The 25,555-nt window shown below is 33.7% G+C and overlaps 1 protein-coding gene across 6 annotated transcripts in view; it reads right to left on the minus strand.

Annotated features, from left to right (window-relative positions):
• Window positions 1-25,555, minus strand: part of EMC2 (ER membrane protein complex subunit 2) — a 392,876-nt gene that overhangs the window by 327,263 nt on the left and 40,058 nt on the right. For 4 of the 6 annotated variants that reach the window (XR_014236531.1, XR_014236532.1, XR_014236533.1 and 1 more), the window contains exons 11-12: window positions 18,675-18,762; window positions 5,278-5,397 (exon numbers count right to left, since the gene is read on the minus strand). Coding sequence is in view for 2 of the 6 variants with exons in the window: in XM_082364422.1 (XP_082220548.1) it covers window positions 18,676-18,762 (87 nt within the window). In the remaining 4 variants the exon portion in view is untranslated. Of the gene's footprint in view, window positions 1-5,277; window positions 5,398-14,973; window positions 15,146-18,674; window positions 18,763-25,555 lie in introns of those variants that run through there. The other 2 variants (XM_082364422.1, XM_082364423.1) reach the window with 1 other exon arrangement.

Raw genomic sequence — 25,555 nt, forward strand, 5'->3', positions numbered from 1 at the left:
GAAAGATAACACAAGAAAATAATAAAATACACATTAATGAGTACAAACATGAAAAATGTGCGAATTTGCCTCAAAATGATCTTCAGACCCATTAGTTCAATCTGTCTGATCAAAATTCTTTAAAAGTGCACCAGTATTTCTTGTACCTCAAAAAGCACTGCTAATAAAATAAATGACTGTGATGATTATATCCAATTTGGCTTTATTTTAGCTGGTAATAAAAACCACTATCATCAATGTTATATTTGTGAGGACATACTAATAGGTAGCAACATTTTCTCTTATGTAATCATGAGAATAAAATAAAATAAAATAATTATGAAAACTTTTTGCTAAATTACTTTGTTATGTGCCATAGGAAAATCAGAAAATAATTTTTTAAATTCCTGAGTTGGCAAAATCATATATTATTGTGAAAGAGATCATTCATCCAAAAAGGTTAGGAAATAATTATCTACAACAGTGACTCCCAAAGTATATTCCTCAGAACAGCACTTGCATGGAATTTTTAAATTTTAAGAATAATGCCTTTAATGTTTTAGAAAAAAAAATGATGCACATTTGGTTCAGAAAGTACACTGAAAAGTGCCAGGAAGAAACTAAAAAATCTACTAATATTCCATCACCCCAAAATAATCATTGCCAACTTTTATTGAACATTCTTACGAATATGTACAGCTTGCAAAGGAGTACTTCAGAAAGGCAAATATAAATAATTTCAGGAAAAAATGGTGGAATCATGATTATTTTTAAATTTAAAAATTTTTTAAATAAATGGAAGGCAATACTGAAATTCATAAAAATGTAATCTTCACAGAAGATATTGTTACTAAGTAAAAGATCTCTCTAAAGGTAAGAAAAAAAATTATAAAAATCTTTGATGTCACTTTTGAAACTATATGTTTTACCTTTAAACCGTCTCCTTACAGGAAAGATTAAACAGATTATCAAATTTTTCCACTCTAACCTAATTTTTGTTATATTTTCTCTTTATCAAAGCTTACATTTATATTTTGTTCATTTTTATTTTGTAACAATAATTCCCAGTTGCCTTAGTTCTAGATTTATTTTTAAAATAGAAGTAATAAAGATACTGCATCACAGGTATTTAAGATTAAATGAGACTTACATAGAAATCCCTTATAAATTGTAAAGTGCTAGAGAAATATTTGTTCTAATAATTAATACTTCCCCCCATTCTTTCTCTATACTTACTTCTCTAAACTCTCATCCTAGCAAAAAAGGCCTAGCCACTGTGCCTCTAGAAGGTGGTTTTCTCCTCTCTAATATTGATGCATAAATTGTTACCCCAACCTAGAATGCCAACACTCGATCTAAAACTATCCATCTTTCAGTATCAAGGCCAAGTCTCTCCCCTTCCCTCAAGTTTTTACAGAACCTTCTGAACTGCAGTGACATCTAAACTATGCCTCAGAGACTGCCAGTGTTCAAAAAATAAAATGAATTACATAAATTAAAATGAACACAATCCACAAATCTAGAAATTATAATGAATATAATTTCATACGTCAACATTAAGGAGTTAATTCTCGGTTGCATATATTAAGAATCAATGTTAAGAAGGTGTTTCTAGGTTCTTAATACTAAAAAGGTACTTCTTGGGATATCTGAAGATAACCTTTATGAACACCAAATATTACAGGTTAATGTGGTAGATGTATATGGGTTTGGAATATTGGCTTGAGATAAATGTACACTGACTCTAAAATATACTAGTTGTTTTTAAAAAGAAATCCTAGATATTAATAAGTTTACTCTTATTTTCTGTTCTGTTTCTCTCAGTTGAGGAAAAATGTCTTTTAATTAGTTCATTTAGATTTTCACTTATTTTAAGTAAATGAAAGCTTACAAAATGATATTGATGATAGTGACAATTTTTCTTTGATCAGGAAAAAATAAGCATCATTCTAATAGCTAATTTCCCATATTAAAATTCTGCTTGAAAAGTGCATGTCAACTGACAAGACATAATATTTTAGTTTTTAACTTTTTGGTTTTAATATTATTATACAAGTTTATTACAATGCAAATATAGTCAGTTATAGGTAGAGTAACTATGGCACACAACTGCAGTTACGTTTGGTGTTCTTGGAATATATGGGTCCAAGTAACAAGAAGCTACTACTTCATTGCCAAGAAGTCAGGTTTAATTTACTTTCTTTTTCCCTCCCTCTTCAACTGGCTGAAATACAAGTTCCACTGCAAATGCAACAACCAGCAAACACAGATGCCATCATAAATACATAATGCTGCCAAGTAGGAAACCCTACATTGACGAATAACAGAACTCCCCATAGCAACTGGAAGATATTCTGGGCAGCATATTTAAAGTCTTGAAGCTATATTATAAATAAAATGCATGTGTCCCTTGTAACTAAAAAATAAGTTAGTTTTTTTTTTAAACACTGACATTTACTATTACTCAATGGGTAATTTTTCTGTCTGGTTTATATTTTTAGTGGGTTGAGAAATTTTATAAATCTTTCATTCTGAACTGCTATCAAGGAGGCTTTGCTATGCCTTAAATAAAATTTGCCATACTAAATTAAAAAAAAAAAAAAAAACAAACCATGAAGAGTTTTCAAACTTTGCTAATTAAATTCCTAGTCTGATAACCTAATTTGACTGTTAAAGTTTAGCAACTGAATGACTCTCACTGACTTCAGTTAGCTTGGAGACAAAATATTATATCAACAAATATTTATAAGCATTCCCTGTGGCAAAAGTATGTGTTAGATAATGTAAGGAAATGAAACTGAAGACAAGACCTCTACTCTGCAGGAATTTTTCCTCTGGATAAGTGTAGAAATCACCTATACAAGGACACAAATAAATCAAAGCGATATTTCATTAGAAAATCTGATCCCTTGTGGGATGTTACAAGAAACATCATTTGCCCACAACTGTTTCAAATTCTGAACTCCCAAAGCAAAAATTCCAAGCATTACCTATCAACAGACACAAAAACTAGAAGAGAAAATGATCTTTTAAAGCAGAGATAAGATAAAGTCTCAGAGATAAGATAGACCTCTCCAAATAGCTTTGGTTTCAAATCCAAAATATTTTGTACTCAATTTCATGAAATCTTCCCCCATCACATTCACTATGAAATGTCAATTCTGAGGAGTGACATCACCAAGATGGCAAAGTAGGAGACCTCAGACTCCATCTCCCTGCAAGGATCAACAATTAGACCGCTATCCATGAACAAAGCCAGCTCTGGGAGAACTCAGGAGTCCACTTAAGATACTTTAGCAACACAGAGGAACAAAAACCCTGAGAATAAACACACAAAAAGGATAGGAAGAACAGCTCCATTTTGCCTCCCTCATCTCCCTAGGCCAGGAAGGAACTCCCCAGCTAGAAGAGTTCCCCTCACTAGGAAAGAGAAAGCAGGGTGAGTCATCAGCTTCCCCAGCCTTTCAGTTCACTATAAGAAGAATCCACTTCAGTTTCAGCCCACCAAGAGACTGGCAAAGCTGAGACATATAGATACAGCTAGGAATAAGGAAGAAGGGCAAGGGCTACCAGTATCAGCCACACAGTGGAAGTGACCGTGATTCCCAGCAAACTCCTCTACAGAAGACCCGAGCAGATTTTGCTACTGAAGAAACCAGTACAACCACAACAGAACCCTTACAGATGTATCTGCTTTGTGCCCCACAGGTTTTCATGTTTACAGATGCCAAATGCCTGAGTATCTCTCCTCACTCCCCGCTTCCCTCCCTATCAGAGCCTGGGATCTGCACTGGCATCCCAGCTCTGTGGCTGCATGAGTGCAAAACACAGTCTTAGACCCCCATGGCTGACCCCCAATGCCATGTGCATGCTTGGGGCTAGCTCCTCCAGCTGTGCACTTGTACAACTCCAGTTTGAGTCCTGTCACCAACCTTCGCTGCATTGAATGCACCCATGGCAAGACCCTGCAGTCACAAGAGTGTATGCTGGCAGCCAGGGCCCCACAACTGCCAGTATGCCCAGTTGACCTTGGCACGTGCTGCTTGCCCTGGCCCCTACCACTATGTGTGTACCTGCAACCAGCCCCTATCATTACACAGGAACCTGCAGCTAGCCCCCAGATCCACATACCCCTGACTCCAGCCACCACCACTGGCTTGATCCCTAGCCACTGGAACTGGAAACACAGCTGAAGAACCAATAACCCTCGCAGCCATTGAAGATCCCCCACAGTGCTCACCAAGGACCACATAATTTCTGATATTATGTACTCCAGTTGGCCAAGCCATTGAGACGGTACGCCCCTCCACAGGACCCAGAGCCACCAAATGCACGCACACTTGGTGCCCTGAACCACTAGACCCAGGGTCACATCATGCGCCAGCATGCCCCACCACACAAGTGAAGGTCTTTTCTTACTGAAGTCAGTCCATAAAGTCTGGCAGAGGTGACTGCTTCTTCAAAAGTGCAGACACCTATGCAAGACTACTGGCATCATAAAGAATCAGGTAAATATGATACCACCAAAGGAACACAGTAAATTTTCAGTAAATGATGCCAAAGAAATGGAGATCCAGGAATTGCCCAATAAATAATTCAAAATAATTGTTATAAAGATTCTCAGAGAGTTGTAAGAGAACACAGATAAACAATTATTGAAGTCAGGAAAATAATATAAGAACAAAACAAGAAGTTCAACAAACAGAAAACATGAAAAAGAGCCAAAGAAAAATTTTGGAACTGGAGAACACAATGACTTTACTGAAAAAGTCAATAAGAGCTTTAAGAGCAGATGGCACAAACAAAGCAGAAGAAAGAAATAGTGAGTCCAAACACAGATCATTTGAAATTATCCAGTGAGAAGCAAAAAAAAAAAAAAAAGAATGAAAAGGAATGAAGAAAACCTACAGGACTAATGGTAAAAGATTAAGAGAAACAACCTAGGCATAATTGAAGTCCCAGAGGGAGAAAACAGGGAGAAAGGGGTAGAAAGCTTATTTAAAGAAATGTCTGAGAATTTCCTAAACCTGGGGACAGATTTGGACATCCAAATTCATTAAGTTAACAGGTCACCCCAAAATTTCAATCCAAAACAACCTTCTCCAAAACACACTATAATAAAACTGTCTAAAATCAAAGAGGGAATTTTAAAAGCAGCCAGAAGAAAAAAATATTTTTCTCTCATAAAAGGGAACCCCCATAAGGTTATCAGTAGAATTCTCAAACCTTGCAGGGTGGGAGAGAGGGAGATGATACAAAGTGCTGAAAGAAAAAAACTGCCAACCACAAATACTTTACCTGGCAAAGCTGTCCATCAGAAATGAAGGTGAGATAAACACTTTCCTAACAAACAACAGCTGAGGGAGTTGATCACCACTGGACTTGCCTTATAAGAAATGCTGAAAGGAGTTCTTCAACCTGAAATGAAAGGATGCTAATTAGTAACATGAAAACATATGAAAATATACAACATACTGGTGACATTTAGTATATAGTCAGATTCAAAATACTCTAATACTATGATATGGTTGTGTGCTAACCACTTAACTCTACAATAAAGGTTAAAGGAAAAAGTAGTAAATATAGCTATAGTTACTATAATTTGTTAATAGATACACAATATAAAAAGATATAAATTGTGACATCAAAAACATAACATGTGGGGAGAGGAGTAAAAGGGTAGAGTTTTGTATACAATCAAAGTTAAGTTGTTATCAGCTTAAAATAGACTGCTATATCCATTAAGATACTCTATGTAAGCCTCAGGATAAATGCAAAACAAAAAACTATACTAGATACACACAACATAAAAAGAAAGGAATCAAAGTATACCACTATGGAAAATAATCAATTTACAAAGGAAGACAGACAGAAAGGAAGAAACGAACAAAAAAACTACAAAGGATCCAGAAAACAATTAAAAAGATGAAAATAGTAAGTCCTTACTATCAATAATTTCTTCAAATGTAAATGGATTAAATCTCCAATCAAAAGGCATAGAGTGACTAAATGAATTTTTAAAAACCCAGACCCAACTATGTGATACCTAAAGGAGACACATTTCAACTTCAAGGACACACACAGTCTCAAAGAGAAGGAATGAAAAAATATATATCATGTAAATGAAACCCAAGAGAGAGCAGGGTAGCTATATTTATATCAGACAAAATAGACTTTAAGTCAAAAACTGTAACAGGAAACTAAGGTCATCATATAATGGTAAAGGGGTCAATTCATCAAGAGGCTAAAACAATTATAAATATATATGAACCCAACACAGAGTACCTAAATATATTTAGCAAATGCTAACATATGTGAAAGAAATAATAGCCAGCAATACAATAATAGGAGGAGACTTCAATACCTCACTTTCAACAATGGATATATCATGGAGACAGAATATCTATAAGGAAATGTGGAACTTAAACTGTACTCTAAACCAAAAGGACCTAAAAACATATATGGAACATTCCATTCAACAGCAGCAAAATATACATTCTCAACTGCATGTGGAACATTTTCCAGAATAGATCATATGTTAGGTCACAAAAGTTTCAGCAAATTTAAAACACTGAAACCAAACTAAGTATCTTTTTTGATCACAATGATATGAAACTAGAAATCAATAACATGAGGAAAGCTGGAAAATTTACAAACACATGGAAATTAAACAATACACTCCTGAAAAACTGAGTCAAAGATGAAATCAAAGATAAATTAGAAAATGTATCAAAACATATGATATTGGAAACACCACATGCCAAAATGTATGAGATGCAGTAAAAGCTATGCAAAAGAAAACTTCATAGCAATAAACGCTTACATTACAAAAAGAAAGATTTTAAATAAATATCCTAACTTTACACCTCAAGGAACTAGAAAAAGAAAAATAATTAAGCCCAAAGTTAGCAGAAGTAAGCAGATAATAAAGATCTGTGCAGAAAACAATGAAGTAGAGAATAGGGAAACAATAGAAAAAAAAATCAGTGAAACTAAGAGTTGGCTTTGTAAAAAGGTAAAATTCACAAACTTTTAGCTAGATTTTCCAAGAAAAAAGAAGAGTGGACTTAAATAAATAAAATTATAAATGAAAGAGGAGACATTACTACTGATACCAAAGAAATACAAAGGGTCCTAAGAAACTACTATGAACAATCATACACCAACAATTGGACAACTTAAAAGAAATGGACAAATTCCTAGAAACATACAACCTACCAAAACTAAATTGGGAAGAAACAGAAAATCTGAACAGACCAAATACTAGTCAGGAGATTAAATCAGTAATCAAAAATCTCCTAACAAAGAAAATCCCAGGAACTAATGGCTTTACTGGTGAATCTAACAAACATTTAAAGAATAATTAATGCCAACTTTTCTCAAACTCTTCCCAAAAAAGGAAGAGGAGAAAACACTCCCAAACTTATTTTAGAAGGCCAGCATTATCCTGATACCAAGTCAGATAAGAACAAATAAATTCAGTAAAATCTGCATATACAAATCAGTTATGTTTCTATACACTAACAATGAACTATCTTAATAAGAAATAAAAATAACAATCCCATTTACAATGGCATCAAAAACAATAAAATACTTAGGAATAAATTTAACCAAGAAAGTGAAAGATCTGTACACTGAAAATTATAAGACATTGATGAAAAAAATTAAGGATACAAATAAATGGGAGATATTCCATGTTTATGGATCAGAAGAGTTAATATTGTTAAAATGTCGATACTACCCAAAGCCATCTATAGATTCAGTGTAATCCCTATGAAAATTCCAATGAAATTTTTTACAGAAACAAAAAACAATCCTAAAATTCCGATCGAACCACAAAAGACCCTGATTAATCAAATCAATCTTGAGAAAGAACAAAGCTGGAAGCATAACACGTCCTGATTCCAAACTATATCACAAAGCTGTAGTAATGAAAACAGTATGGCACTGGCATAAAAACAGACACATAGACCAATAAATCAGAATAAAGAGCTCTCAGAAATAAATCCACGCACAAAAGCTCAACAAATATTTGACAAGGAACCAAGAATACTCAATGGGGAAAGAATAGTTTCTTCAATAAATGATGCTGGGGAAACTGGATATCCATATGCAAAGAATGAAATTGGACCCCTATCTTACACTTCTCACAAAAATTACCTTGAAATGGATTAAGGCCTTAAACATAGAAAATACCTAGAAGAAAACAGTGAAAAAGCTCCTTGGCATCAGTCTTGGCAATAATTTTTTGGATACAACACCAAAAACACAAGCAACTAAAGCAAAAATCAACAAGTAAGACTATATCAAACTAAAAAACTTCTGCACAGCAAAAGAAACAATCAACAAAATGAAAAGGCAACCTAAGAAATATAAGGAACTCACACACCTCAATAGCAAAAAAAAAAAAGAAAGAAAGAAAGAAAGAAAATCCAATTTAAAAATGGGCAAAAACTCTTTTTCCAAAGAAGACATACATACAGTGGCCACCAAGTATAAGAGTGCTCAATATCAATAGCCAACAGGGAAATGCAAATCAAAACTACAATAAGATACCACCTCACACCTGTTAGAATGGCTATCATTAAAAAGACCAGAGATATAAATTAAAAAAAAGAAACTAAGAAACTAAACTAATTAAAAATTTAAAAAAAAAAAAAAAAAAAAAAAAAAGACCAGAGATAACACATGCTGGAGAGGATGTGGAGAAATAGGAACCCTGGTACACTGTTGGTGGGAAATGTAAATTGAAACAGTCAATGGCAAACAGTGTGGAGATTCCTTTAAAATATTAAAAACAGAACTACCATATGACCCAGCTATCCCACTTCTGAATATATATCTAAAGGAAATGAAATTACTATCTCGAAAAGATATCTGCACTCCCATGTTCAGTGCAGCATTATTCATAATAGCCAGGACATGGAAACAATCCAAGTGTCCATCAATGGATGAAGAGATAAAGAAAATGTGATATATATATATATATATATATGCAATGGAATATAATTCAGCCATAAAAAAGAAGGAAATCCTGCCTTTTGTGACAAGATGGATGGCTTTTGAGGGCATTAAGCTAAGTGAAATAAGTCAGAGAAAGACAAATACCATAAGATCTCACTTATATGTGGAATCTAAAAACGTCAAACTCATAGAAACAGAGACTAGATTAATGGTTACCAGAGGCTGGAGATCAGAAGAAACAGTGAGATGCTGGACAAAGGGCACAAACTTTTAATTCTAAAATGAATAATTTCTGGGGATCTAATGTATAGTATGAATTATAGTTAACAATACCGTATTGCATACTTGAAAGATGCTGTGAGAGTAAATTTTAAAGTGTTCTCACTGTAACAACAAGAGTAATTATATGCGGTTAAGGATGTGTTACTTAACCTTATTGTGGTAAATAATTTGCAATATATACGTGTATCTGATCATTACTTTGTATATCTTAAACTTACACAATGTTGTATGTCAGTTATATTTCAATAAAGTTGGGGGAAAAAAAGAAAAAAAGTCAATGATTTTTAACATTGCCTAGTATACTGTGTGTGTACTTATGTATATATCCAAAACTCATTATTTATATTATCTCTCAAATATTTCCATAGTTATTTTAGTTGGTAATAGCATGTTAAGATTACCTAATGTCATTGAATCAGGTTTCAAAAATTATAACTCCTGAACTTGATTTGTTAACCATCTCAAGAGGGCACATTGTGTAAATTGCTTAATCTGGAACTATTGAAAACCAGTCTATTTTATATACAGTAATATTAAGTCACATCAAAACAGAAAATATATGAAAAATTCCACAATTATAATATTTAGCTTGATTTTGATTAAAATGTGCCTACTTTTTATAGTTTAGAATAATAAAACCAGCCCAGCAGTTTTTACACTTTAAAAATTATAAAATTTACTCTAGGTGGCGTACTTCTATAAGCTTGTAGAAGGAAAAGAATACAATTGAAAATCATTTTTTGTTATTTCTAATCAATGACTGTTAATTCAAAAACTAGTCTAATGATATGTGAGATTTGTTAATAGAAAATTAAGTTTAAAGTTGCTAAGCTAAATTGGGATATAACTAACAGAAAATACTGTATTATGATTCTCTTTAGACTAGTAAATATTGTCTTGTGGGAAAAACTGTAGAGAAATCACATGCAGAAATATGAAGTATTTAGCAGTAACCCCCACCCCATGGAAAAAAAATATTGTATTTAACTATTTTTACATCTTTAAAACTTGTTTTTTAAAACTCCCTCTCATTCTAATATTCATTAAGATTGCATTTGTGCAAGCATCAGAGTTCTGACTCTTGCGTGCCATTTGTGATGCAACAATTTGTGATGCAAACTTTTGCACCATGTCTATTTCCCAAAAGCCATTAATTTTTTAAAATCAGCATATATATCATGTTACTCGAAGCTCTTTTTAGCAAGACAATTTTCTTCAATTGTTTTTATCTGGAACCACACAACTTTGATTCCCCTCACAAGAACTGTAGTCATATTTATTCCCGTATTTTTTAAAATCAGACTAGGGGGGACATTGGGGAATTATCAACCAGCAGAGCTGTGTTGTCTCCAGTTCTCTCTGTCATACTGAGTATGACACGTAGACCAGTATAGTGAAACTGGATCCAAAATCAGCTGTCATTTGAGGCCAACTCTTGAAACCACTCTACAGTTACCACTCTGGAGAGCTTCAAATTGATTTTAAATTGATGTGATATTTTGGTACACATTGTTACCTAGAGTTTTTAAAGAACATGTTTTTTGATAAACTTCAACTTTTTGGGTCATTCATCTGATACAATCACATTTTCACATAATTCGTATCCATGCTTTCATGTAATATTTAAGTTGCCTAAAAAGGAACTGAATTTGCAATTAGGGATTCTTTCGTAGTGTATCTCTCAAGTTTGTTAGGCATAAACTCAGATTTCCTCGAAGTTACTGTCCATTCACTGTTTGGAAATGTTCATGATTACTTGGACATCTGCAAGTACATATTTCCTTATTAGTGACTTATTTGCCAAATTAATGTCTCTAACTTTGTTTTGGTGGCAGCAGTTTGTTGAGATAGAGGAATTTTTCCAGGACTTAGACTTGAAAATGAGTTGTGCATTCTTATGTTTGTGTTTTTATATTAAATAGTAGAGATGCAATTGACCTTACTGGAATTCAGTCATTTGTGGATTAAATGGTCTGTTGCAATGTTTCTAATTTAACTTTGGGCATCAAGATCTTTCTAATTATTAATTATATTTTTATGCTAAGAAACAAGTATAGAAGACTTGATTTATTCTTGCTTTCTACTATGTCTACAGTAATGCAAAGTTCATACCTTCTACACCTCATTATGATTATTACAATTGGGTGCAAAAATAAGTACAAATATATAAATGGAGAGAGATGAGTATATGAACATGTGTGTGTGTGTGTGTAGCTTCCATGCTAAAAACTGGAATGACAATAGTGGGCAAAAACAGTTATGGTCTCTGACCTCATGTAATTAAAGAATCTATGGCAGGGGGTTGGCGGGGTGGGGGGTGGGGTGGGGAGGGGGGAGGGAATCACTTGAAAATGATTAAAGTGATAAGTGCTTCAAATGAAAGGTATGTGATAATATAAAAGTATATGAAAAACCATTTTCCAGAGAAGCTAAATATTTGACATTTCCAAGTTGTTTTGCATAATCATCAGCACAGAGTTGTTTTATTTTAGCCATTCTAATAGGTTTTCAGTGGTATCTCATTATAGCTGTAATTTGCACTTCCCTAATAGCTAATTACGTTGAACATCTTTTCATGTGCCACCACTACAGCCTCTGTTGAAATGTCTGCTCAAGTCTTCTGCCTATTTTCTAACTGGATTGTTTTCTTTCTATTAAATTTTGAAAGTTCTTTATATATTCTGGACACAAGTCCTTTATTGAATATGTTTGCAAGTATTTTCTGTCCATGGCTTGTCTTTCCACTTCTTTAACAGGATCTTTCTCAGAACAAAAAATTTTTATTTTTTAGAGTTCAATTTATTCATATTTTTAAATAAGGATTACATCTTGTTGTCACCTGAAGAATTTTGGCCTAACCCTAGGTCAAAGGGGTTTCTTCATGTTTTTTTCCTAAAAATTTTAGTTTTACACAATGCGTTAAGATCCATTACCCATTTTGAACATTTTTTTAAGGTGTGAGGTCTAGGTTTAGGGTTTTTTTTGCTATAAATTCCCAACTGTTCCAACACCATTTGTTGAATATTCAATCGTCCCAGCACAATTCCTCCACTGAATAAATTAGTTTGCCATACTGGTATGAGTCTGTTCTGGACTCTATATTCTGTTCCATGCTCCATGTGTCTATCACTCTGGCAAAACCACACAATCAGTAACAATACCATACTTGCCTGACTGCTGTAGTAGCTACATAGTAAGTCTTGGTATCTTGCAGTCTAATTCCTTTATCTTCATTTTCAAAATTGTGTATGCTATTCTTGCTCCTCTATCTTTTCATATAAATTTTAGAAAGTCTGTCTATCTACAAATAATCCTTCAGGATAGAAATTGTATTAAACCCACAGATCATTTGGGGTACAACTGACGTCTTTACTATGTTGCCTCCCAATCCACGAATATGTTATGTCTCTCCATTTAACTCTTCTTTCATTAGCATTAGCATTTGTAGTTTTCAGCAAACATATCCCACAGATTTTCTTATACTTAATATTGTATTTTTTAGCAACTGTAAATGAAAATGTCTTCATTGCTAGCATATAAAATTTTTGTTGACCTTGTATTATTCTGTGATCTTGCTAAACTCACTTATTAGTTCCAAGATGTTCTTGGAGATTTCCTGGGATTTTACATGTTGACCATCAGGTTATCTGTAAACAGAGACAGTTTTACTTCTTCCTTTCCAATCTGTATGCTTTTTATTCCTTTATCTTACTGCACCAGCTAAGTCATCAAGTACTATAACAAACAGATGTGGTAATTGCATATCCTTGTCTTCTTCCCAATCTTAATGTATTTAGTCTTTCATCGAGTACCATGCTAGGTGCAAGTTTTGTAGATGCTTTTTATCAAATTGAGGTAGTTTCCTTCTATTGCTGAGTTGTTTTTTTCATCATAAATGGGTATTGAATTCTGTCAAATGCTTTTTTCATATCAGTTGATATGATCATGTGCTTTTTCTTATTTTCTTCTTAATATGATGAATTACATTGACCAATTTTCAAATATTAAAGCAAGAGTCTTGCATATCTGGAATAAAGCCCACTTCGTTGTGTAAACAACTCAAATGTCTTTCCATGGTGAATGCATCACCAGACTGTGATACCTCTATACAATGGAATATTATTTAGCAATACAAAGGAACAAATTATTGACACATACAACAACACTAATAGAGCTAAAGGGAAACATGTTGAGTTAAAGCAGTCTCAAAAGGTTACAAATTGTATGACTCCACTGATATAACATTTTTACAGTGAGAAAATTATAGCAATAGAGAAACAAATCAGTGGACAGCAGGCATTAGAGTTAGATGAGGATGTAACATGTACCCTATTAAGAAGCAGCAAGAAGTTCCTTTGTGATATACATTCTATATCCTGATTGTGGTGATGGTAAAATGAATCTACATATGTAACACTTCATAAACAGAAAAGAAAAAAAAAAAAGGCATGTAAAAATTGTGAAATCTGAATACAGTCTGTACCTGAGTTAATAGTATTGCTGCAATGTCAATTTCCTGGTTTAACAATGTACTAAGGTTACATAAGATAATACGGAGAAGCTTACCAGTACATGGGAGTTCTCTGCATTGCTTTTGCAACTTCTTGTGAGTCTTAAAGTATTTTAAAATAAGACATTGTCTTTAAAATACAGTAGGAAAAAAAAAAGAGGGGTGTGACCTCTGAAAGATGAGTCAAGGAAGGCTTTGTTTTACAGAGAGGGAACAACAAGTACCAAGTTTGTAGAAGGAAGCATAACAAGGCCATTGAATTTAAGTGTAGCTAAATTCAGAAACAAAGGGGAAGAGTAGAGGATGACCGTTTACAATTAAGAAAATCTGAATCTTCCTTCCTGGTTCTGACACCATACAGAACCTCAAAGGTCATGTTTAAGGCAACAAATGGGAAACAACGGAAGAGTTTTAAAGAGGGGGGAGGGTAAAAAGGCATTATTAGTGATGTTTTGTCACATTCTAATTGTAGCGAAGAATGGAGTAGGGGAAGTGAAGATGCTCTCTAGCCACTGTTGTAATCCAGGAGTCATGTAATGGTAGCTTGGTCTAGGGTGGTGGTGGCAATAGAAATGGAGAAGAGTGGATAGATTTGAGGTGTATCATAGAGCATAAAATAGATGGAACATGGTCATGACTTAAAAGACTGAACATGTCCATTAGATTGGTGACACTGAACTAAACTATTTCAAAGGAACAATGCAGGGGGTGAAGGGAATGCCAGACTGGAGCAATTTAAAGAATGGGAAAACAGACATGAGTTTAGACAAATGAGGAAATTTGGCTGTAAAAAAAGAGAAAAATGGGTAGTGGCTGGAGTGGGACTGTGGAAATGAAGGAAGATGTTTTAAAAAGTGGTAGCAAACTGAGCATATTTTAGTGTTAATAGGAAGAATCTAGTTGAAATAAAAAAGAGAAGAGATAATGAAGAAAAAAATAGTTTTAGGACAAATGTGAAGAAAAGATGAAGTTTTGGGAAGTCAGGAAGGGAGAGTGGCAAATTCATTAGGCTAAAGTATGGCTAAAGCATAAAAAATGAGAAAGACAGTGGTGGGAAATAGCTCAGAAAAGGGTAGGGCCAATTTCTTTCACTCTAAGAGGAAAAGAGGTGAATTTGGGCACAAGAATGTCATACTGGGTATGGTTTTATCTCATGACTTCTCTTTTTCTCTGTGAAATAGTAAGAGAGCTATGTTAGTTAACTAGGGCTGCCTTAATAAAGTACACAGAGGACTGGGTGTCTTAAAACAACAGAAATTTATTTCATCACAGTTCTAAAGGCCAGAAGTCCAAGATCAAGGTGTCAGCAGGGTTGGTTTCTTCTGAGGAAACGCTCCTTGTCTTGTAGATGGACATCTTCTCTTCGTCTTCTCATGGTCCTTCCGCTGTATGTCTGTGTCCTAATCTCTCCTTATAAAGATATCAATCATATTGGATTAGGGCTCACCAATATGACCTAATTTTACTTAATGACCACTTTAAAGACTCAATCTCCAAATAAAGTCACATTCAAAGGCACCAGGGGTTAGAACTTCAAATATGAAATTTTGGGCAAGACACAATTCAGCCTATAAAAGAGATTACTTGCCAAGAATGAGAAGAGAGATAGGATAAATTAGAGGTTCCAAGTGAAAGAGGTTTGAAATAGTTCTAAATAGTTTGAAATACTTCTCACATTAACTATAAATGAAGTAACATCTTTAATGGGTAATTTTGTTTAAATTCAATTTAATTAAAAATGAAATTCTGACTTCATTATTCCATTAAAAAATTCTTTTACAAGCCAGAAAATCTGAATTCTACTCCTTGCTCTGCTAACAAGCAATGTCCCTTAGGTATATCTGGCTCTCATTTTTGTCAAGGAACAACCTATCAGAGACTAGACATATGCCTTGGAATATGCTAGAAGGAGCACTGACTTGGGAACACCTGACATCCTGGTCCAATTACCTGCTCTGTCACAGAAGAGCTTAATTTCTCAGAACCTCACTTCCTCATCCTAAAAGGGAGAACAACTAAATCTCTCTAAAGCCCCTCCTACACTCCTACTATAGTTCTTTGAATTTAAATAAGTTACTTTGAGAATAAAGGGATTATAGCATTAAAGAAAAAAAATTCTTCTAAATATTTGATAATAAAAATTGTATGCTTCCAGCATATTGAAACATTAATTTTCCATTTCAATTTTTTCTACATCCTCCTCTATTCCCAAGTCAATATTATCCTCATGATTAAAGACATTCTAAATATGCCTTTTTCTCACCTCTGTTGGCTTAAATACTAGGTGCTGAGTTGGAACAAGATATTACTTCTTTTGTTACATGTAATTATGTACTTAATTTTAAATCATTACATTCTAAAATAGCATCCCTAGCATGTCTAAAATAAGAGTTTTGCATCTTAAAAAAAAAGTTGAATGATGGATATATTAGTCAGAAACATATATGGCTAAAGTAACAAAAAATAACAATGGCTTAACAATCAAGAGTTTATTTTTCTCATGTAGTTAGTGCAGAAGCTGGCAATTGCTCTTGTTGGTTCAGGTGTTCAACCAATCAGGGACCCAGGCTCCCAGTAATCTTTCTACAGAACCATCTCTGAAATGCAGCTTTAATTCTCATATTTGCTATTTCATGCTTGTAAGATGGCTATTATACCTCCAGGCTTGTTGTTGGCATTCATGGCCAGAAGAGGCAAAAAGCCTCAGCTCACAAAATTTTGACTTTTTAATTCGAAAGACAGGCCCTTCCCCACAGCTTCTGTTCATTTCATTAGCCCTAATTAGGCCACATGCCCAGATTTTGGATATTTGCACTTTCAAATATGGTGGCCATGAGTCACATGCAGCTATTAAAATTAAAATTAAATAAAAAATTCAATTTCTCGGTTGTCCTGGCTACATTTCAAGTGCTTAATACCCACATACAGCTAGTGGCTACCACATTAGGTAGCACAAATATGGAATATTTCCTTCAATGCAAAAAGTTCTGCCTTGGCATATCACGGACCATATGGAATGAAACCACTTCTGTTTTAGATCAATCATGATACTTCCCTTGGGGCTGAGGGTAAGGTCCAAACCTCCTGGAATAACAGGGATCTGTGCTCCTACCTGAACAATATAGGATACTGTTAACAAGGAAGAAGGAGGTAAAAGCAGTTGGGTGGGCAATTGTCTGCCACAATGAGATTATCACTATATATAATTGAAGTTTATAAATTATTACACATTAACAATGTACTTAATAAATAAAAAATTCCTGGCAAGGAGGTATTAAAATTAGAAAAAATAAAGTGAAACTAAAGGCTGACAGTTATAAGGGACACTAAATTACTTATTACACAAATATTGCTAAAGTAAACACTACTCTAGTGACTCATGGGAGGAGATTAAAGGGAAGAAAGGTAGTGGAATAATATGTGGGCACTATTTTCTTTATAACAAACAAATCTGAAATGTCTGATTATGTTGAAAATGGTTACTAAATTCATGGGCAAAAACAGTGTATCTTGTGACAACAATTATTAATTTATAAGAATTATCTTCATATGGGAAGAGTTATTTCACATCTGCCCATTATTCAGGGCAAAATAAAATGAAAAAAAAACTGTAAAATGAAAGAATTAGACTAGATGTGGAGAATAATTTACTAACAGAATAACTCAAAAGGTTAAAAAGCTGATACTGACAATAGTTTTCTTCCTTAAGACTTCCAGGTTGTCAATTCTTCCATGATCTCCAATTTGCGCAAATAAAGCAATAACAAGCATGTCAGAGTCTCTCTATTATGTTGGTAATTAATTAATTAAAATTTATATATGTATTTCTATATGTAATATAGAAGTTATGTATATAAATTACAGACTAATACTAACAATATTTGCCCTGAATGAACAACTGCCTATTTTAAAAACTGATTTGTGTCTGAATAAAGTGGTTAACTCTCAAAGTTCTTTCTATTCTATTGTGAAACATGCAAAATACTGCTAAAGGTAGTGTAATGGTTGTTCACTATGAAAAGAGAAAAAAAGGAAGAAGAAATTCTAATTATTATTACTGAGGAGTAATGAGATATGAGAATTGTAAAAATTTTGCTTCTAAAGATAGTTCAGATTTTCTTATTTTTCCTTAAAGTAAAAATAACTAAGCCACTGAAACTCCTTTCATCCCTATTATCTATGTTCTCTAAAAATTATGCCTTTTACATAGAGTTGAAAGTTGGATAAATATAACTTTCATAAGGGTTAAATTTGAATATCATAACATACATGAACCTTAAACCATTTTATAGGTAAAAAAAATCTCAGTTATGTCCCATAGCAAAACAAAATTTTATAAAAAAGATAGTGCTGAACTTTGGAGAATGATGTATTTTAATCAAGATTTATCAGAATAACATTACAGCATATAAAATAATAGCCCACTGGAATACAGAGCGAAACCCAACCTGACGCTATAAAAAGAATGAAAATAATTTGCCAGCATTTTGCTTCTGTCATCTATATATGCTATGTATTTCCTATCACAAATAAAAAGGAGTTAACTAGAAATTGAGTTCTAAAACAATATAGTCACTCACTATTTGAGTATAACAAAAAGAATCTAGAATTTTCATATGCAAGTTTAATAAATCATCAGTTTATTTAACAAGGTTATTTCTATATCAGATTGTGGTTTAAAAGCAGTTATATATGTATGATATGGAAAGAATGATGTACAATCAGTAAGAATCTTGTCAAATCTCTCTTCCATGGGTTTTCCCCATCTTCCTGCTTAGCAGTAAATGGCATTTTTAGGTTTATATAAACACATTCTTTACAACTGCCTTCTTAGCAGAAAATCAGTATATAAATAGCACTGGGCATCTAGTAAATAAGTCACAAACCAGTGAGCTCAATTTTACAGTTGTGAAATGTAATGTGAAAGAGTTTTTGAAACCTTAAGACTGGGTGATCTGCAGTGTTTCCAGCATGTCTTCGACTGCCTTGAGAGAGTATTTGGTTTCCTTCTTACTTCGACCTGCAAACTAATTTTTAGAAAATGCAATTAAGCTCAATTTCAGTGGCAGGTTCAAAATCACAGTCTTACTTTCAAATTGTTAGAGAGTTAACATTATCTATTTTATCACTAGCATGAAATCAGATATGTTCTTTTTCTGCAATAAAAAACAAAATTTGGGTTTTAAGGACATTTTCATTAAGGTTTCATCTTCAACTGACATATAAAAAAATTTCCGTGTGAAATTGGCCAGTTTAAATGTTTAAGTAGTATGATAACCTATAAAAACATTAATATGATTTTCAAACTGTACTCCCTCTTCAGACCAGAAAAGTTTTATGAAATAAAAAGCATAATTTAGAAATGAAATTTAGCTTATATTTATGTAGGAATATGGACTACCTGTGTGGCCTCTAATCAACTTTTTACAATTTCAAACAAAGGTAAAATACAAATGTAAAGAAGTTTTATCAAACATTTTAGAGTTGCAAGATTTCTCTAAAACTACTTATAGTGGGCTGTAATTTTTAAAAATTTCCCAGATTTATTAGTTGACTAGATAATATCATGTTTCTGCAGCAAAAACCTATCAAATAAAACTCTATGCTACATATTAAACATTTTAAAACATGCATTTCTAGTTTATTAAGTCATAATTTATTTTATAATACCAAATTGGGATTGGATTTTACAATAAAAACAAAACATAGTGCATTAAATACTATCTTTGTACATTTAAAAGCAAATTCATGTGTATTAAATTCAATATAGTGCATGATAAGTGGGGAAAACACTGTTGAATACCCCATGCTGATTTCAAAATGAGTTTTCTAACTAGACTGACAATTCCTATCATTTATCAGTTTGACTTATCACTACAGATTTACTAGATAAGTATGTGTTCCTTGTAAAGGCAGGGGAAGGTTTATTATAACTATATTACCTGTTTTTCCCCTGGTTAAAGTATTAACATTTTCTATTAGCAACATACAGTATTTTCAAGTTAACATCTAAGCACTCAGTATACTTTCAAGTGACTGATCTTTCCTTCAAATACCAATGCTGTCTTAGGGACTTAGTACTTGATTTATGATGTGTTCCTTCTCTTTTGTAATTAACTTAATTTGGCAAACTTCTTATGACCTGTTGAGAAAGATTAAGTGATCAAGCCCAGGTAACATCAGTAGAAGCAATACGCTTCAGGAATTGGTAACCTGCCTCTGACCCCTCTGGCTGCAGCTTAACATTATGATTCTCCTATTTCCTAAACCATTAGCTTCTGTGGTTGAATCCTGATTTAATAGAGTAACTAAAGGGGATTTCTAGAGGAAATGCCAGGGAAAGAGAAAAGCTTCTTGTAAGAATCAAGATCACTTTGCCCTTCATAAGACATCATTAATTTAAGGAATTCAAATGCTGAATATACAGGCCATAATTGAAAAATATGGCAATAGCAACACCACATTTAAAACTCTGCCCTTTCATAATTTCCCTTGGTGAGTAAAGGATGTGGAGTGTGCTTATTACTCCTATTACCCAGTTGATAGAGTCACTTTCACAAGGACTTACCAAGAACAGAAAGCCTTTTCTTTTACCACTGCCTACCCAAAGTAAACAGGAATCGTCCTAATCAGATACTTGTAGGTCTAATTCTAAGAAAAAGCTTTTGATGGGTTGGGGGAAGGGGTATAAAATAGGACACCTAATTTTTTAAATGGAAAATAAAAATGAAAAATTTGTGTAGCGCTGAAGTCATAGTATTTTAAAATATAGCATTTTTCTTGATTTGTGTTTAAATGTAATAAAAATAATAATAAATACAAATTTGTGATTTTCAAAATTAGCTAATTTTAGAAAACCACCTAAGATTGTGTGTCAACACTACTGACAACCAGTGCAATTTAGAATAAACCAAACTAACTTGTGTCAGAACAAATAAAAAGAAAGTTGGAAATATAAATCTATCACTTCAAATTTTACCTGACATGCAATTATTTTGTCTATTCTAGAATTATATGGCAATTTAACTGATTAAGCCGGAATCCTATTTTTCCCTCAAATCATGATTTAATTTTCTATTTCCCAAAAGGATAGTAACAAAATCACCTCTGCAATCACAAATAACATATGGATCACTAGCACAGACGAATTTAACAGAGTACCAAAGAAGCATTTATCTGGAAAATTACTGTGAGTAGGTTCACATTAAAGTTTTTCATGAGCATTAATCAAACTTGCCTGCCTCTACTGAACATGCTAAACCAATTACCTAATTGAAGAGCAAGTAGTAGCCATATTTTGTTTCATTATTAAGTAGAAACAAAGAAAGCAGTTCTTAAAATCTCATTTTCTCTAATTTTTAAATGCCTAGAAAAACATTACAATAAGGAATACTTATTATACACTTTATACTTGTTTATATGCCTAGACATATCATAAAGTTCTCAATTAGATCCCAGAGATTTATTACTAAAATGTCAATCTCTGAAAATTATACTTTTCCACATTAATCACAAATTCTGCATTTTTATTTTTCATATAGATTTTGCTTAAGTAAACTTTTTTCATAATTTCCTGATGGATCTTAAAGAAAACTAACGAGAAAACCACTCAAATAATAAAAAAATGCTTATCAAATTCAAAGGTCAATGATTTACCCATTGTGATAACTGGAGTAAGTTGGGCTAAAATTCACAAATTTACAGTTTGTGGAAAATAATATGGGTGGACAAAGTAATAAGATAAATAAAATGGAGAAGTGGATGGATGAATCTCAGAAACATGCTGAGTGAAAGAAGCAATGCAGAAAAGAGTACATAATCTATGATCTCATTTGTATATAAGGTTCTAGTACAGGCAAAACTAATTTATAGTGATGAAAATCAAATCAGTGCTAGTCTGCAGTGTGGAATGGGGCTGACTACTAAGTGTCAGAGGGGAACTTTCTGGGGTGATGGAAACTGTATGTCTTGAATGGGGTAGTGGTGAGAGAGGAGTATACATTTGTCAAAACTCAACTGTACACTTAAAATGTGTGCATGTTATTGTATGTAAACTATACCTCAATAAAGTAGATAAAAAGAAAAAGGCAAAATAAACAAAAACAGAAGGATGGAACTATGGAGTTATACAAAAGTGTAATAAATTGCCAAATGACCACATATTTCTCTTCCGATTGAGAGGTGAAATATTATATCCCCTGTATCTGGGTTCACCATGCGACTTGTTTTGCTCAATGGAACATTAGCAATATGTGACACAACCAGAGGCTCAGAACACCCTTGGGCACTGGAGTTTGCCTGTTTGTTGCTCCTGGAACCCTGAAACCATCATGTGAATAAGTCCAAGTTAGCTTGCCAAATGAGAAATACAAGGCCCAGCACCCCCAGCTGACAGAGAGCCAACCATCAGACATTTAAGTGAGGCCATCAACCACTAGCATAGAGCAGAAAAAAAATAAGTCCACTATAGACCTGTAGAATTACTCAACTGAGTGCAAGCCTACATACCTACAGATTCATAAGCAAATAAGTTATTTTAAACCACTATGTTAGCAAAAGGCAATAGATACAAGTATTTATGAAATCTGATTCACATGAAGAAAACCACCAACTTCTGTAGAAAAAGCATAGAGATGAAAATTTCAAATGCACCAAAAGATTTTATTTAAAACCCGTTACTGGGACTTCCCTGGTGGTCCAGTGGTTAAGACTCTGTGCTTCTATTGCAGGCGGCACGGGTTTGATCCCTGGTTAGGAAACTAAGATCCTGCATGCTGTGCGGCACAGCCAAACAAAAACAAAAACAAACAAAAAAAGTGTTACTAGTGTCTAGAGGCAAAAATAAATTTTGCATGATGGGTGATTCCTAATTGAGAGGTATTTTAGGCTGCTATACAGAAACCTGACATTATCAACTGAGAGATGTTATCTTTTTGGAGTGGTATCCAAGATGACAGAAACTTACAAAAATTCCTTATACTATCCTTTCCCTTAGAGTCAAGAAAAGGCAAATCATACCTTCAGGAAAGATGTGTAAAACATCACTGGGTACTACAGAGTTTATGGTGCCAAAGTCAAAGACTGAAGAGCACAGATGATATTATCAGAGCTCTTTCCAAAAAACACTGAGACTTTAAAAATAAGTCTATGAAAAGAGAATGGATCTAATAAGACAATTTTTAAAAATTTGTTTAAAGAGAATGGCAGGGAGGGAAAATATTACTAACGAATAGGGTTTGGATATATGAACAATGGCTTAAAATATCGAAATGATGGATTCATGTCTAATGGTAAAGTGCATCTCATATGGCAGGGAAGGGCATGCTTGCCTGGTCTTGCATTACTGAAGAGACAGTGAAAAAGAGGAAAAACAAACAAACAAACAAACAAAATGAAACTCTAAATTTAGTTACTATGGAGAGCTTTGGGTCTGAAATGAAAAGGGAAACAAGTGAGGGTAGGATATCACTTGTTCACATGAGAAAATAACTAAGAAGGGAGTTGGAAACTATAATTACAGTTTTAGAAACATTTATACCTGACATCTCTTTATAAAGGCAGTATATTGTGGCCATTAAGAACATCAAACTTGGAGTCAGGCTGCCTAGGTTTGAGAACCGCTCTGTCATTAACCAGTTATATCACCTTGGAGAAAGTTATTTAATCTTTCATGCCTTAATTTCCTCATTTGTAAACAGGAAAAGTACCTACCTTATAAAAAATTTTCTGTTTGCTATTATAACTGTTATTGTTACTGTTATTGTAATTGCAATAAAAATAGACATAATAAAGTGAACTTACAGCATGCAATTAGTAAACACAATATAATGTGTATTACTGTGATATGGTAAAAAGTATGTATCAACTCCTTTAATACTCAGAAAACTTTTATTACATCCATCTTGCAAATGAAAAGCTAGGCCCAGAGATGGTATGTAATTTGTCCATGGCCACATGTCAGAGCCAAACTTGGAAGCCAGACAATACAGCTCGAGCATCTGTGTTCTCTCTCAACTATTATAAGGTAGCAGCTTCCATAGAATGGGACTCATGACAGAATACAGAGATAGAAACACTGGAAAGCTACGTAGGGGGGAAACAGACCTCTATTTTCACATCATACATAAAAATCAGTTCCAAATGGATTGTGGATCTAAATGTGAAAAGTAGAAGAAAAAAACCTCCAAAGACACACGAGATTATCTTTATGACCATCAGCAGCAAATGATTTCTTAAACAGAACATCAAAGCACAAACCATAAAGGAAATGAACGATTAGGGTGAAGATAATCTTCAAAACTTTCTTCACCAAAATCATTTGAAAGTGATTGCAACTAAGGAGTTAAAAAGATCTGCTACACATATAATGAACAAAGGGCCCATAATCAAAAAACTAAAAAACAAAATAAAAAGTCATAAACCAATGAAAAACATAGACTTCATGAAAGAAGAAATCCAAACAGCCAATAAACATATGAAAAAGTGTTCAACCTCACTGGTCATCAGGGAGATACAAAATAAAACCATGAAGATACCACTACACATACCCAGAATGACTATAATAACAAAAACTGACAGAAGGACGTGTTGGTGAAAATGTGGAACTATGAGAACTCTCAAACACTGCTGGTGGGACTATAAACAAGTAATCTGGAAAACCAGCTTTATCTACTTCAGTTAGATATATGTACATCCTATGACCCAGTATTTCCACTCAAAGGTATACACCCCTAAGAAGTACATGTACATATACATCAAGAGACTTGTACAGCAATATCAGTGTAGTATTATTCATAATAGCCCCAAACAGGAAATAATCCAACGTCTATCAACAAGTGAAAAAGGGGTTTCCCTGGTGGCACAGTGGTTGAGAATCCGCCTGTCAATGCAGGGGACACGGGTTCGAGCCCTGGTCCGGGAAGATCCCACATGCCGCGGAGCAACTAAGCCCATGCGCCACAATTACTGAGCCTGGGCTCTAGAGCCCGCGAGCCACAACTACTAAGCCTGCATGCTGCAACTACTGAAGCCCGTGTGCCTGGAGTCCGTGCTCCGCAACAAGAAAAGCCACCACAATGAGAAGCCCGTGCACTGCAAAGAAGAGTAGCCCCCGCTCGCCACAATTAGAGAAAGCCCGTGAGCAGTGATGAAGACGCAACACAGCCAAATATAATAAATAAAATAAATTTTAAAAAAAACTGAATAAATTATAGTATGTTCATATAATAGACTACAGTACAATGAAAATAAATGAACTACAGACTTAAACAAAGATAAAACTCATAAATCATGAAACAGGCCAGACAAAAATAAATACATACTGTATGATTCTATAAAGTTCAAAAAAAAAAGCCAAAACTATGGGATTATACATTTGTACTTTTGAGGGGAATACAAGGAGTAGAATTTGAAAGAAGGTACCAGGAAGGTTTTGGGGTGCTATAATGTTTCTATTTATTGACCTGGTTACATTTACTTGTATAATTCATTGGAATGTATCTTTGTGACTTGGGTTCATTTTTCTATGTATAATTTAATAAAAATTGATTTTAGAAATATAGTCATGCCATGTCAAAAAAAGCACTCTCTGAGCAGCTGGTTGTTTCTCAAAAATATCTTAAAAACAATGATGTAGTTTGCATACTATTATTTTCATATTATCCAAGTCTTATTTTTAAATCACAAACTACCCCTCCCTCCCTCGCAACCCCCAACCCCCAAGCCTACTCTGTGTGGAACCCCTCGAGCCATCTCAAACTCCATTTGAAGAAGCACAGCCTAGCTAATATTCATAAATATTCTGACTTGCAATATGCCAAC

Source organism: Balaenoptera borealis (genome assembly GCF_965194805.1).
Source record: "Balaenoptera borealis genome assembly, chromosome: 17".
NCBI classification, from domain to species: Eukaryota; Metazoa; Chordata; class Mammalia; order Artiodactyla; family Balaenopteridae; genus Balaenoptera; species Balaenoptera borealis.